Raw genomic sequence first — 14,369 nt, 5'->3', positions numbered from 1 at the left:
CATGAGAATTTTAGCATATATTCTTTTTAAGATAATCTGACATTTTAAAAACTCAAGGTTGAGCTCTTTTTCTAACAAAGGGACTATGAGGTGGGGTACCTCAAGCTTGGATTTACCTCTTTTATTTGATAAATTTCGGGTTTTGAAATTTGTTATTTCCTTCTTTAATTAAGTTGGTTTAGAATATTCACTTAGTATATAACAAACCTAAATTTATTGGTTTTTTTTATTAGTTTGACTTTTTAAATGTGATAAGATGTCATATTTTTTATTAGAAGATGCCATAGGATCTAGTTTTTTGTTAGGTTTATCTAGGTTTTTCTAAAAAAAGGGTTACAACCATGCATATTAGTTGTGTTTTGTCGAATCGTGCGATTTGCCTCTTTCTAGAAATACAAAAAATAGAGAAATTTTCCCTCTAATTGTTTTGTGTGTGTAAGCTTCGAGCGTTCGTACTTGTGAGCTGCGACTTGGTGCTTTTCGTTTCCACGGCGTCATTATATGAGATAGAATTTGGAGAAAAGCTATTCGAAGCCCGACTTCTTGCAAGATCAAAGATCTTTAACGAATCCAGAAATTAATAGATGCGTCCGTTACATGCAACTAATAAAAAAGAGTATTTGTTGTAAACCTCAAGACGAGAAACACAGATTATATGCACACGCGACAAGAATAGCTAAAGTAAATAGTACTTGCGAGTTATTTCCGATCCTTTGATCCTAGGAAGTTGCCCACCCGTCTCCTTGTGGCATCGATTTGGTTCAGAACTTGGATGTGCCATTCCCACACGTACATAGGAAGAAGAAATGCAAAAGGAACAAAATGAAGCATGTATCCCTTCAATTTCATTCACTACTTTGTCAAAGGCTCTACTATTGTGCACATAGTGAGCTCATGCCATATAAGTTTCAATTATGATGGTGATGCAATGACCACTATACAAAGGGGAAAAGTTTACTAAACCTTACTTATAAAATGGAATTACTTCAACCAAAGTAATAAATTCTTGAATCCTTTCAATAATTGCGATTTAGTTCATTCACCATAAATTATATAAGTAATAGCTACGAATTACCCATGTGAGTTGTAAATAGTGAATTCACATTAATTGAAAATGTTTAAAATTCAATTACATGTTGTACATGAGCTTTTTTGCTATGTAGAGAAAGACAACCTTGGACAGGTTTATGTCACAGTCTCGAGGTTTCCATGCACTAAGGACCATGTGAAATCAATGAAGACTCGTCCAAATTTTCAAGAGCTTCCAGAATGTTCCAAAGGACCGGCGATACGGTAATTGTATCGTGTTCTAGAATTCTCTTGCATTAAGTATCGGTAGTTGGTAGATTGGAAGATGCGATATTGACCACTTGATCGAGATTCGATCACAAATGTAATGAATCAAGTCTTTGTATAAATAGGAGTGTTCTCCCCCTAAAATCATTCACCAATTGAAGCAATATAAAGCATTCTCTCCCAAAACTTCTTTCTCTAAACTTTCTCTCTACGATCTAGTTCATTAAGACTCCCGACCTAAATTGGTTGTTTTATTGTGGTGTTGGATTGTCCTTGTTAGCTTCCATTTCACTAGCTTCTATCTCTTACAATCTGTTCAAATGGATTGATATCAGAAAAAGGAAAGAGATGCTGCTGATAAATAGGGAAAAACAAAATTAAGCATCCAAAACCATCCAACTTGGACAGATTTAGAGCTCAATAAAAATTAAGTTTTATAGGGGTTGGAAGGGAACAATTTTGATCATACCTTTACTATTCACTTAATAAACTATAAACAAGGTGATCTCTACATCAATATCATGTTTTGCTTCCTTATCCTCCACATCCTCCACCAATTTTTTTTTAGGCCATCTAAAATGAACTCAGAGTAGAAGCATGCTCATAGTTTTAATAAAACTGAAAAATAAGCGTAAGTGTTGATATTTAGAGGCTGAAAATAGAAATAAACCAATAACAATTAAAGTAAATCACCAAATATCATTAATTTCTTTTTAAATATCGATTTGACAGGTTTCGTAATTCGGAAGATTCGAGTTATTATCCATAGTACTGATAATTAAATTAAGCGAATGTTTTGACTGAATCGAGTCTTTTAAGGCAAATATTAATTATGATTATCATGCAAATTTAATCTCATTTAGTGCTAAATTTTTAATTTCCAACGCTTGATTGGGTTTTGAAACGGGCCCATGTATATGCATTAAATTAAACGAAGATAATTAAAGATAATCTACATACTCATATTGTCACTTTTTTTTAAATTTTCCTTTTTTGAAGGTTGTTTTGCAAAGCCCCACGGAGCTATGACTCTCTCGATTCAACTTCCGAGAGAACCACGGCTTCAAGATGGCCATCTCCATGGTCACTTGCGTTTCCCCCAGTGGGCACGGCGACGTGTGCAGGAGTATCTGGGAAGGGGCCCTTAGATTCACGATATGGCTCATCCTTTATTACCCCATGTAACTCATCAATAATATCATGTTCCATTGCTTCTTGAAGCCGGCCTGATTCTCAATTACTGTAATTACTTAAATTGTGTGAAGTATAAGAATTCCAATACTTGAATTCTACTGACGGCAAACTGAGTTTTTTAAATTTTAAGTCCTCAACTGGCTAAAACAAGACATTAAATGATCAATAGACAAACTGCGCGAATCTAAGATTCTGTTTGTCTAGTTATCAATGTCCATAACTGGTGAGTCATTGGCAATTGAGTCTTCTATAATCAGGAATCAGACGGCTGCTATAACAGTTCACTCGCTTCTAATCTCAAAAGCTTTTAACCCAAAAGTTTCAGGAATACTCTCTGTGAATTATAACTACATAGTGATTTAGAAAAACATAAATAAAGCCGTAATGCGAAATTGGATAACATAGCAACTAGCTAATTATGGGAATGGTGTACATTTAAATTTAAATATCTCATATGCTATGACTATTAAACTCGACCTTTAGTCATAAAAGACCCATGATTGGAAAATGACAATGAAAGGATGGACTTTTTATGTTCAGCTCGAGAAACAGAGAGAGCGCTAAAGATTGGAAATGAACTGCATGAAAACCTCACTTAGTGAACTCTTCCATCGAGATGACGGTTCGGGTACGGTGAATGAATTGCTCATGGCACCAACTTCATTGGCTCAAAACAACGAGAAGACGAGGTGAGTACATGAGATGATCGTTATGCATATTATAAAAAGACACTATCGTGCTCAGGGAGTCAACACATATGCACAGTGCACTTTAAAAATATCAGTAACACTTTCCTCAAGGATAAACCTTACATCTCTGAATTCAAGTAAATTACTGAATCCGACAAGTGACAAAATGATGCAGGAAAGTCCAGAGGATGCTGCTTCATGTTCTGCTAGGGGAAGCTATACACACAACCTAACCCACCGAACTACTCTACCCTGAGTCCGAGAGCAGCAAATACAGTAAAGATTATAAACAAGAGAACCTGCAATCAACATTAAAGACCAGGCGGTAATCAGCATCAAGGAAAAGCAAGAACGGAGAAGAAGCCATGTCAGTCAATCAGCAACTGCAGTATCTTACTGCAGATCTCTGCTGGGCTGTCATGTTGCCTTTTTGAGCTTAACTAGTTCAGCCAGAACATCTTTGAGAGGCTCAGCGAGCTTGCTTTTCTTAGCCTGCACAAAACTTGGGGTCAAAATTTATCTAAAGACAAGGTAGCAGTAATGATGACAAGGAGGCAGCTAGAAGGATAATACAACCAGAATCGGTTCCAAATAGTATAGTTGTCTAGACGAGTTTCCTTTTCTAAACACTTAAATAAGGAATCAATGGGTTGACAAAAATGGCTTGCAAAGCCGAATGGCAAACATGGCCATAAGGAGATAGAATGACATATACAGAGACTTTTACGATGTCTCTAGTTTTTAGCATGCAGGAATATTTATACACATGTTACCCCTACATGAATTGTAAACAAAAAGCCGAAACTTCAATAACTCAAGTTGGACAACATCTAAAGTTCTTTTAACTGGTGACTCCAAATCAAAAGCTCCCTCGTGAAAAGAACCCTATGATTCCACAACATGAAATGTTGACTCAAAACTTGGAACTTGCATTCAATTCTTCATTTCAAAATGATATTACCATGTCCTGCCATGCTTGATTCTCACAATTATCCGGCACAAATATTCCACTAATGGAACATACAAAAGAAAAGCCTTTCAGAAGATGAAAACAGCTTCAAACAGAGGTGCTCAAGTTGTCTCTACAAATGCAGCTTACCAGCCACATCGGAAATTGTCCATGGCGAGCTACAGATCTTAAAGCAAGTTCATAGAGTACCTTCAAGGATGGAACAAGAGCAAAAACTTCATCCGGCGTTTCTGGACAGACATTCCCAATGACACATATCTGCACCAAATCTGAGATTAATGGCACTGTGTCTTAAGAAAAGGCACCCAAAAAGTTGAGATTAGTACCTCGCCTTCAGTGACACCATATTGTGTAAGAGGCCTTCAAGTTGAGTTAATGGTTAACAACATTTTATCCATAGCATGTGACCTCATTAGGAGAAATAGTAATCACATAATTAAAGCACTCAAAAGAAACTTAAAAAACAAGGATACTCTAGAGCTCTTCTAACTGATGCTCGATCTGCATAATGAATTCCATTTTTGGCATACTGCAATCCACAGTCAAAGGATCTGAAACGGCAGTTAACTCAGGTATGTTGAAATAGGAGGATCAAAAGAATACTCATAAGAATGTACTCCTTACACAGGAATTTTGATTGTTGGATCCTCAGACAATATGACCATTTGCTCCTGGATTCCTTGCAAGATTTCAGTAGCTTCACAGTCCATCAGACATTTGGCATGTTTTGGGAGTTCTACAAATTCAATAATTGACAAGATCAGGGAGCATACCAAACATGGTAACTAGTCTAAACTAAACCTAAAAATTGACGAAAAGGTAAAGTATTATTCACATGTAGCATCATTGCCAATTTGCACAATTGACTGAAGAACCCAATACAACTCTGCTCTTTGGCCAGAAGAGGAAAAACCGCGACTCCACAGTCTAAAATGAATTTGCTGAAGTCCAATCAGACTCTAGTAAGTCAGAAACGGAACAATCATACAGGTTACCGACATGCGGATGTAAGCTTACAATCATGAGCCAAGGATTGGGTACATTCATTAACTCATAGAGGTATAAGTAATTTGAAAAGCATCTGTCTCTCCATTCGTATTAACTAGAATGCCTTTTTACCAAGCCCGTCTTGCTTGAACCCAAATATTTCATATAAAAAAAAATTTAGGACCATTATTGATCTCATTTCATTGTGGATTTTCATAGCTAAAACAACCGAATTCAAGTGAAGCTCCACGCGTGAAGTTAAACCCCCCAGTCAGAGGTTGTAGTAACCCATAACTAAGAATTCAATCTGCACCACTAAAAAAAGGACGTGGCGTGGCCAAAAACGTACCGTGCTCAAATCTGAGCTCTAGAGGAAGCAGTTCTTTGGGGGCGGAACTTTTTGCAGCCTTGCCAGTCTTATCTCCTTTCCCTCCTTTGCCCAAATTCACTAAGAGAATACACAGATTGCCAGGACAAAATAATCAGCACGCAGTGAGTACCACATAACACATTGCAAACAACAGAAACCACATGGAACTGCCAAGCAATAAATCCACCGAAATAGCCCGAAAATGATGACTCGGAACCGGACATTTATTCAACAAACTGTCCACTTTGCCACCGGATGAGAAGCCGAAAATTCCATCCCCCAGACCTACGCAAATAGCACCACAAGGAAACATCATATTGCAAGAAAATGGAGCAAATCATGGAAAGTCACAGAAGCCACATCTCCAACCACTTACAAGTAACAAGGAATTAAACCCGAAAGCTAAAAGAAATAAAAAGATGCAAACCTTCGGAAACAAACTGAACCTTCCTCGCCTTCTTGGGTTTCCCAGAGCTATCGTCCTTGCCTTTCGCAGATGCTACATGTCAAAGACACACAACCATGGAATTCTTAACATAAACCAAGAACAGCAACAGGCTGATTGCTACAAATGAGAGAATCAGAAGGAAGTGAAATGGGTCACAGTACTTTTACCTCTGTTGGATGTTGCAGATTTGAGCGAGTACTTGACCGCCTGACTGGGCACTGAAGACCCATTTCCTCCCTTCTCCGCCATCACCAGCCTCTGCAACTACCAACCCAAGAAACCAACCGGGACTCACGGCACGATCACGTCGAATCTTGAAATGGGTGTATCGGATTTGGTAGACTGAAGGAATGAAGGGACGGTGCGCGAGCCGAACGTACAAATTGTAGATTACATTGTAAATGATGACTCAGAACCAAACTAATTGATGGGCATAGGAGAAGTTACAGATCCTCCTTAAGTGTATTACAATGCTTCTTGCTGATATATACGACCATCAGCCAATTCGCTATCTCTCTCGCCCTTTATTATGGCCACGATCCGATCTGCCAGTTCTTTTCCTGATCTTATGGGGGTCCGACATGCTTCTTTGCGATCTTTCCTCTTCGGCAACATCCTTTGCCTTCTCTGATGACTCTACTCCTTCCTCTGTCTCCCTCATCACCAACTTCCTCTCCAATTCTCGCGGTAGATTCATGTCCGGTTGCATTCTCCTAGGATGATCTGTTGTGCTGATTTCGGCTACGAATATTGTCGGGCCATCTGCTCTCGGAAATCGAACTTCCGGGCTTAGCTTTTCCTTGCCTTGATCTTCTCTTGCAGCGAGTGTCTCCTTTCCCCAAGTTGTGGCGTCATATGAAGCCAAGCTATTATGAGGTGTTGTTGCTCCCCTCGCGGTTTTCTCTTGGTTGAAGAAGAGGGCTTGAACCACGGTCCGCAAGGGCAGGCGCTCGTTCTTCACGGCATGCGCCCGTACCTCCAGAGACAGCTTCTGGCAATCTAAAATTCGACAGGGGAACTTCTTGTCGGCTTTGGACAAATCAGGATGCTCTTGCTAGCACATGAAGAAGCATGAAGCCAATTGTTAAGCCATCCAACAAACACACGAGCACCTTGATAGTCAAGATAAGAACATCTACACTATTTCTCCAATGTTTCTATCTATGTGCAATGCTTCAAAGATATTACCTTCAGGTAGATGTTAATAGCTTTGTAGAAGTCATCATGCAGTGGCCTGGCAATATCTGGCAAGCATTCGGCAAGAGATACTACTTTCGACACAGGCATGTTGACATCCTTGGATATCACTTGAAGATAAGAATCAATGAGCTTCCCGACCTTCCTAACTGATCTCATAGACTCTCCCTTCTCTGAAGGTCCAGGAGCTTGTCTTCTCCACAGTACCCAAAAACTTTCCAACACTGACCGTACCAATTCCACATCGTATAAGTGTTGGTCTGATGTGGAATAAGAAGGAAACAGCAGATCGCTCACCGCCGCCTCTTCCAACTGTTGACTGGACCTCCGGATGAGTTCAGTTTTAGTTAATGGAGATGATCCTAGATAGTTTGCAAGACTCAGAAGCCTTAGCAGGAAATTAATTGAAAGAGAACCCCGCTCCGCTGGGATCATGCTCACAATAACCTCTAGGATTCGCCGTTTCTTCACTGTGATTTCTTCTGGTTGTGATGCAGCACTTCCGATAGTCCTAGTCCTCATCGTGTCTGGTAGCCAGCGAGAGGCATAGACATGCAAAGCTTCACCAATAAGCTGTGAAGGAAACATATTGGTCGATCGTACTGCAACGATAATATATCGGAACAGGTCTATGTCTAGATCAGAAATATCTTCTGTCCACCAGTCACGAGGTACGGATTGGCGATGTTTCTTGTCATATCCTGGTCTCGTATAAGTATAAGACCATGTGACCTGCGTATATGTTACAACTTTTGTTATATTCTTTCCGCTGAAAATTTGTATAAATGAAGCGAAAGTAGGTTAACAAGAAATGCCTTAACCTTTGGTGAAGGAGTGAGAATTTTCTCCACAATTGAGTCCATGCACCTCTTAGCAATTCCAAGAGATTCAGACCATTCAGGTAATTTGATTGTAGTCTGAAGCGTGATGATGGAGTCCTTCCAGCCCTCGAGGGTGCACAGATGGAAGAAAGCCTCGAGCTTCAGCACAAAATTTCCTTTTTCCACCGCTTCGGTCATCCGGAGGAACTTGGCAGCGCAAAATACAGGTAGAAAGTTATACGCGCTGAAGTTGATGGTAATTCCGTAGCAATATTTAGCACACAACTCAAAAGCCTCTTCACCTCCAGGAATGTCGTGGTGATCTATGGTGATTTCACCATCATCCGTTGGGCAAAGCTGTTGTAAGAGACCGCATTTTGGTAGCAGAGCAAACTGCAACTAAAAGCTCTGTGTTAACTGAGCAGAAAAAACGAAAACAATTCAAGTAACATAAAAAGTTATGTACACTCATGAGTTTTCAATGCATTCCTTTTTCTATCTGAAGATGAGATTGTGTTCATGAATTCTAAAAAGTTTCATCATCTGCTATGTGATTTACGCACACGTAGATTTATTTCCGCTCCATAATTCAAAACTAATATCAGCAGCATTGAGTTGTCCTAATATTTATGTTGAGTAGGGCTTTCTGAACCTGTACCTTATGGAGAAGATAATTGATGTTGTTGATTCGTAAAATTAGGTCCGTCGGTGTATCTTAAGTCACAGTTCTGCAAATGTTTGTCCAAACTAAGATGTCAATCACAACTTTCATCAGTATATGCAAAAAAAGGGTCTCCATCTTTGTTCACTATCTGTAACTTGTTGCTTCTTCCGTGTAAAATGTGTCTGGCCTTGTCCCAAGTTTCATAAACTTCATCTTTGTGGTTCCTTTTTGTTTTTATCCAAATTCCAGGGCTCATGACCAGATTCTGAGTCTCAATAGCCTCACCTTTCAGCAAATGCGCTTCGAACTACCAGGAATTCAGACAACTATGGTCTATCCATTTTAAGATGATCAATCGAGAAACTTCAGAAGAGCTTCCCAGCAAAGTGTAACTAAGAATGGATCAACAACAAACAGGAGCTTCCCGCACAAAGGTAAGAAGGAGGCTGTCAAAAGCAAAGCAATCACATGATTCTGTATGCTATTCAAGCCCAAGAAAAAAGAAAAAAAAGATCAAAAAAGGATGATTTGAGATGCCCAAATTCTCTTTCTCATAAAGGCAATGAATCAATTAGTTGAATCACAAATTTCAATCAGTACCGGCAGATAGGGGTGTGCATGGTCCGGGTGGGCGGTTCCCACCCCGGAACCGTGGACCGCCCGCTACAGGACCGGTTCCAAAAATTGGAACCGAGAACCGCCCGTCGGTTCCATGGACCCGCCCGAGAACCGGACCGCCGGTCCGGTCCGGTTCTTGGGCGGGTCCATGGAACCGGTCTCAACAAGTTTTCCTAGACAAATAAAAAAAAAAAAAATCTGTGGACCAACATCGGATCAACAGAACAAAAGGAAAAGAACATAACTTTTCATACAATTCCTACACTATGATCGATTATATTAATCACATCATCCATAAATCAAGTGGGTACCCATTAATTATTGGGAAAAATGACCAAGGTATCCCAACTACACAAGAGCTTCAGACATGATAACAAATTTTCTTCTTTTTTTAAATTTTTTTTGGTCAGATTTTTTTAATTAAAAATTAAAAAAATAAAATATATTATTATTATATTACCGGTCCGGTCCGGGTGGGCGGTTCCACACCGGGAACCGGGAACCCAAACAGTACCGGTTCCAAAAAATTGGAACCGGGAACCGGACCGGTTCCCTTGGGAACCACCGGTTCCGGTCCGGTTCCGGGCGGTTCCGGGCGGGTCCCGGTTCTTTTGCACACCCCTACCGGCAGATTCCAATGAAGAAACTGATCCACAAATCTAAATACAAATTGAGGATCAACAGCAATTTCTAATTCAACGTTTAAAGATAGACATCAACAGAGACTGAGGTCGATCAGGTAAAAACCGAAAAGCAAATGGCAGAAAAGGGATAGCAAAGATAATTGAACCAAAAAATGGAAGAGAAACACCTAAACCCAAAAACTATCTGCTAATGAACCATTGAGGAACAAATTAAAAAAGAAAAAGGAGGAGAAAGAGAAGGCAAGATTACAAATTCTTATTCAGAAAAAGGGTAATGCAGTTCAAATTTGATCGAGGGAACTCAGAAAGGAGGAGAACAAGAAAACAAAGAATAGAGCAGAAAACCAAGCAGCTTCACCTTTTCATTAATTCTTCCATCAGAAATCGCTCATTTATAGGTAAAATTCTTCATAGACATGAACCCCACAGACTTTTTCCAAAGAATCACCGACAAATGAAATATGCTCCAACTCTTAGGAAAACACTCTGCCTAAAGTCATGCAGATATGTCTCTGTTGCTTATGGTAAGTGACAAAAATCTTTAATAAAGCAACTGGTCTGTTAAAGTATGACGATGAGAAATCAGAATCCATTTAAGTAAAATCTTGGGATTTTCTACCCTTATTGCCAAATTCTGACAGTTGTAGCAAAAAAACACTTAAAATGGTGAGACTTCTGGTTTTGAAAAAGATGAGGTCGGCACTTACGTGTATGGACTGAATAGCTATTACCACCTTTATTGCATCATTTATCGTTCATTCCATAAACACTATAAGGAAGTAATACATTACAGCATCAGCATGGACCAACCTTCTACTCATGAACAAAAATGGCACCTCAATTACTGTGGAGTTATGGGAAATCTGATTTTGGAAACAATAGAATCTGACACCAAGAGAAGGCAGTACTGCTTTCGAGAAATTTAAAGAGGAAGATTGATGGAGCGTAATTTTATTATTTTGGAAGTTATGTGTAACAGGTCATGTTTTAATTAGTTTTGCAGCATCAGATTTTAGTTTCCTTATTTTCTGAAAAATGTCTAAAATGTTTTAATCTCGGGAAATATGTCGTAATTCAATGTAATGATGCTTCAACTTTTTTTAGCGTAATTTGCATTGGAGTTTGGTTCCCAAAGAGCCTATGCTAATAAATTTTATGAAAAATCTAAGATAATATTTAAACAAGCTGATAAATAATTTATTTCGTGAATATAAACTTGCCCAGTTTTCCTCTTACGTATGCAGGCTAAAAATGGGAATCAGATTTAAATCCTTCTTTAATAACATGTCTTGCTTGAAAGAAAAACCTATTAATTCAGGTTTTAACCACACTATCAAGATTTGGCAGCATAATTTGGCATTTGCTTCCTTCTTTTTAACCAAAATCTGTGTGTATCACCGGTAAATATTCGAATTAGTGAAGCAGATGTATTGTAGCTATCTCGTGCTAACGTTGCTAAATCTTGATATATAGAATTTCTTTCCAAAAATTGAGAAATATTGAGCACCTGACCCAAAATCCAAAATCTCTGGCTGCTTCGCTTCTTCTATGATCTATGACGCACTAATAACGCAATTTTTTTTGGGCCAGTCATAATAGAAGTTTAATTTGACAATGCTGAGCAACTAATTTTGCAATTTCTAGCAACTTATATTTAATGCAGATGCAAACAACAAAAGCCACTAATGTACCTTATAACTATCACCCTTTAAATTTCTTTCTGCAGAATCTTGATAATGGATTCAGACATCAGAAGGGATGGCTTCGCTTAACTGAGACTTTCTTTCTTAACAATTATTTTATGTACTTTTTGCTATATGAAACTAGCAGTACATGACATGGTTGATGAGTGTGAGACCTGCAATTGCATGATATACATGTTGCTCAAAGTTCTGTCAGGACACAGACATTTCCTTCAATCCCTTGAAAAAGTAAGTAAGAATCGCCCCCACTTCCAACCGTGTGTTGTGTGCTAGTGGTCCTATTGTACAATTATATCTCTTGGGATTGTCTCTATTACCAATGATCTTCTAAAATCTTGGCTAGGCCAAGTTTTCTTCTTTTTCTTTCTTCTAGAAAAGAGAGTAATGGAGATAAAAGAAAGCAGCTGAGTGACAATGCACATGTAGGCTAGGCTCATTCACAGCAAGTACTTGACATGTTACACAAAACTAAAAAGGAAAAAAAGCCCTTGAGGTTCTTCTTTCAAATGGTTAAACCAATAAAGACATAGAAAATTGCAGAAACCTCAGAATCCACCTTTCAGAAAGTTAGCTTTATAATTCACCCTCAACCTCAAGTCAGGTCCATTGCTTATGTGAAGAATCAGAAAAATTGTGTCTTTGCTTCAGTCACCTTTTTAGGTGAAAAAATTGCAGAATCTCAGACTCTCATTTCTGGGCAAATCTGATCTCCTCTATGTGTCATCTAGCCCGTTGAGTTAAATTCTCTTTACAAAGTTTGGAAAGACACTGCCGAAGTGTGCCCCTAAAAAAAATTTATTTAGTAGCATAGTTTCACTTACAGATGCCTGAGATGCAGCAGAGTGATGAGTTGCACTCTTTGGATCAGCCCATGTGACAGTAGGGATAGTGCCATCCAGCTTGAAATTAGAACTTGCCATTATTTTGCCTTGAATAGTCAGCACATATGTTATTGTAGTGCAAAATGAAAGCAAATCCACGACTAAGACCAGAATTTTGGGGATCCTGTTCTCGATAAGAGAAAAAAAAAACAGCATAAGCTTTAACATTCACATAATTATTGTAATTTGGTAAAAGAGATCTACTTTATTATTGAGATAAACCAAGTATATATAGGCTTAGGGTTAAGCCTTGATACAAAGACCTAAATACCCTTTCCTAAAATAAACCCAACTTGCTAATTATCTAATAATAAAACTAACACTCCCCCTCAAGTTGGGGCATACATATCAAAAAGACCTAACTTGCTGCAAATATATGAAACTCGTCCACGCCGTAGAGGTTTCGTGAAAATGTCTGCTAATTGCTCCTCAGACCGTGTATGTACCAGCTGTATATCACCACAATTCACCTTTTCCCGAACAAAGTGACAATCAATCTCTATATGCTTAGTTCGCTCATGAAACACTGGATTACTAGCAATATGAATGGCAGATTGATTGTCACAATGGAGAGTAGACGATCCTGCCATATGTAATCCAATCTCAATCAACAACATACGAATCCACTGAAGCTCACTTGTAACGTTAGCCATAGCACGATATTCTGCTTCTGCACTAGATCGAGAAACAACTGATTGTTTCTTACTCTTCCACGACACAAGATTACCTCCAAGGAATACACAGTACCCTGATATAGACCGGCGATCTACAGGACAACCAGCCCAATCTGCATCAGAGTATCCTGTCACCTCCAAAGAGTCTGGCTCAGAATAACCAGCTACATTAAGATGACCCCGATTATGGAATACAAGCCCTTGACCTGGGGCTCCCTTCAAATATCGTATAATATGTAATACAGCTTGCCAGTGAGTAGTACGAGGAGAGCTCATGAACTGACTCACCACACTAATAGCAAATGAGATATCTGGACGAGTAATGGTAAGATAATTCAACTTGCCTACCAACCGACGATATTTTTCTGGATCATGAAGAAGCTCCCCGTGTTCGTTATCAAGCTTCACCCCAGGGTCCATAGGTGTATCACCAGGCTTAGCATCGTGCAAGCCCACCTCCTTAAGAATATCAATGGCGTACTTTCTCTGAGAAAGAGCAATACTATCACCAGTATATGCAACTTCGATACCGAGAAAATATCGAAGTAGACCTAAGTCTTTAGTATTAAACTCCTTTTGTAGAAACTGCTTGAGTCGTTTTATGCCTTCAACATCACTCCCAGTAACAATGATATCATCAACATAAACAACCAGAATAACATACCCCTTCAAAGATGACATACTAAATACGGAATGATCCACATTGCATCGATGCATACCAAAACTGGTAACAGCATCACTAAAACGACCGAACCAAGCACGAGGAGACTGCTTTAGTCCATATAGAGCTTTACGCAATCGGCATACCTTCTCCCCCTGAGCAACAAACCCGGGTGGTTGCTCCATATAGACCTCTTCTTGAAGATCCCCATGAAGGAACGCATTTTTAACATCAAGCTGATGAAGAGTCCACTTAAAACGAGCAGCCAAAGAAATAATGACACGAACAGAAGGAATTTTAGCCACTGGAGAAAAAGTCTCGTCATAGTCAATGCCATAATTTTGAGTATAGCCCTTCGCAACAAGACGCGCCTTTAAGCGCTCAACAGAACCATCAGGATGATATTTAACAACAAATACCCACCGACAACCTACCAATTGCTTGTCAGGAGGTAAAGAGACAAGTTCCCAAGTCTTGTTGTGTTGTAGTGCAGCCATTTCTTCCTCCATAGCACGAGCCCAACCTGGATGAGCTAAAGCTTCCTGCACACTA

General features: G+C 39.1%; 2 protein-coding genes across 2 annotated transcripts; both read right to left on the bottom strand.

Annotated features, from left to right (window-relative positions):
- Nucleotides 1–3,230: 3,230 nt before the first annotated feature.
- On the bottom strand, nucleotides 3,231–6,257 carry LOC115663562 (DNA-directed RNA polymerases IV and V subunit 4-like). The gene is made up of 10 exons (XM_056303947.1): nucleotides 6,122–6,257; nucleotides 5,934–6,005; nucleotides 5,729–5,791; nucleotides 5,486–5,584; nucleotides 4,774–4,885; nucleotides 4,623–4,700; nucleotides 4,476–4,509; nucleotides 4,339–4,407; nucleotides 3,577–3,671; nucleotides 3,231–3,478 (listed from the first exon to the last, which is right to left on the bottom strand). Exons 1-9 carry the CDS (start codon nucleotides 6,201–6,203, stop codon nucleotides 3,597–3,599), a joined length of 684 nt encoding a protein of 227 aa, XP_056159922.1. The 5' UTR covers nucleotides 6,204–6,257; the 3' UTR covers nucleotides 3,231–3,478; nucleotides 3,577–3,596.
- Nucleotides 6,258–6,439: 182 nt separating this feature from the next.
- On the bottom strand, nucleotides 6,440–12,559 carry LOC115663459 (BTB/POZ domain-containing protein At5g47800-like). The gene is made up of 5 exons (XM_056303938.1): nucleotides 12,419–12,559; nucleotides 8,631–9,056; nucleotides 7,973–8,365; nucleotides 7,143–7,883; nucleotides 6,440–7,008 (listed from the first exon to the last, which is right to left on the bottom strand). The coding sequence occupies exons 3-5, from the start codon at nucleotides 8,168–8,170 to the stop codon at nucleotides 6,463–6,465; spliced, it is 1,485 nt and encodes a 494-aa protein (XP_056159913.1). The 5' UTR covers nucleotides 8,171–8,365; nucleotides 8,631–9,056; nucleotides 12,419–12,559; the 3' UTR covers nucleotides 6,440–6,462.
- Nucleotides 12,560–14,369: the final 1,810 nt, after the last annotated feature.

The sequence above is a fragment of the Syzygium oleosum genome, unplaced genomic scaffold (genome assembly GCF_021117445.2).
Source record: "Syzygium oleosum isolate NSW1041296 unplaced genomic scaffold, Sole_v2.1 Sole_v2.29, whole genome shotgun sequence".
Taxonomy (NCBI): domain Eukaryota; kingdom Viridiplantae; phylum Streptophyta; class Magnoliopsida; order Myrtales; family Myrtaceae; genus Syzygium; species Syzygium oleosum.
This window is presented reverse-complemented; position numbering and strand designations above follow the sequence as displayed.

Coding starts and splice junctions, on each gene's coding strand:
- LOC115663562 (XM_056303947.1), bottom strand. CDS start 6,203: ATGGCGGAGAAGGGAGGAAATGGGTCTTCAGTGCCCAGTCAGGCGGTC. Junction 6,006..6,121: donor ATCTGCAACATCCAACAGAG/GTAAAAGTACTG, acceptor TTTGACATGTAG/CATCTGCGAAAGGCAAGGAC. Junction 4,701..4,773: donor CCAACAATCAAAATTCCTGT/GTAAGGAGTACA, acceptor CTGCCGTTTCAG/ATCCTTTGACTGTGGATTGC.
- LOC115663459 (XM_056303938.1), bottom strand. CDS start 8,170: ATGACCGAAGCGGTGGAAAAAGGAAATTTTGTGCTGAAGCTCGAGGCT. Junction 7,884..7,972: donor TTCTCACTCCTTCACCAAAG/GTTAAGGCATTT, acceptor ACATATACGCAG/GTCACATGGTCTTATACTTA. Junction 7,009..7,142: donor CTATTAACATCTACCTGAAG/GTAATATCTTTG, acceptor TTCATGTGCTAG/CAAGAGCATCCTGATTTGTC.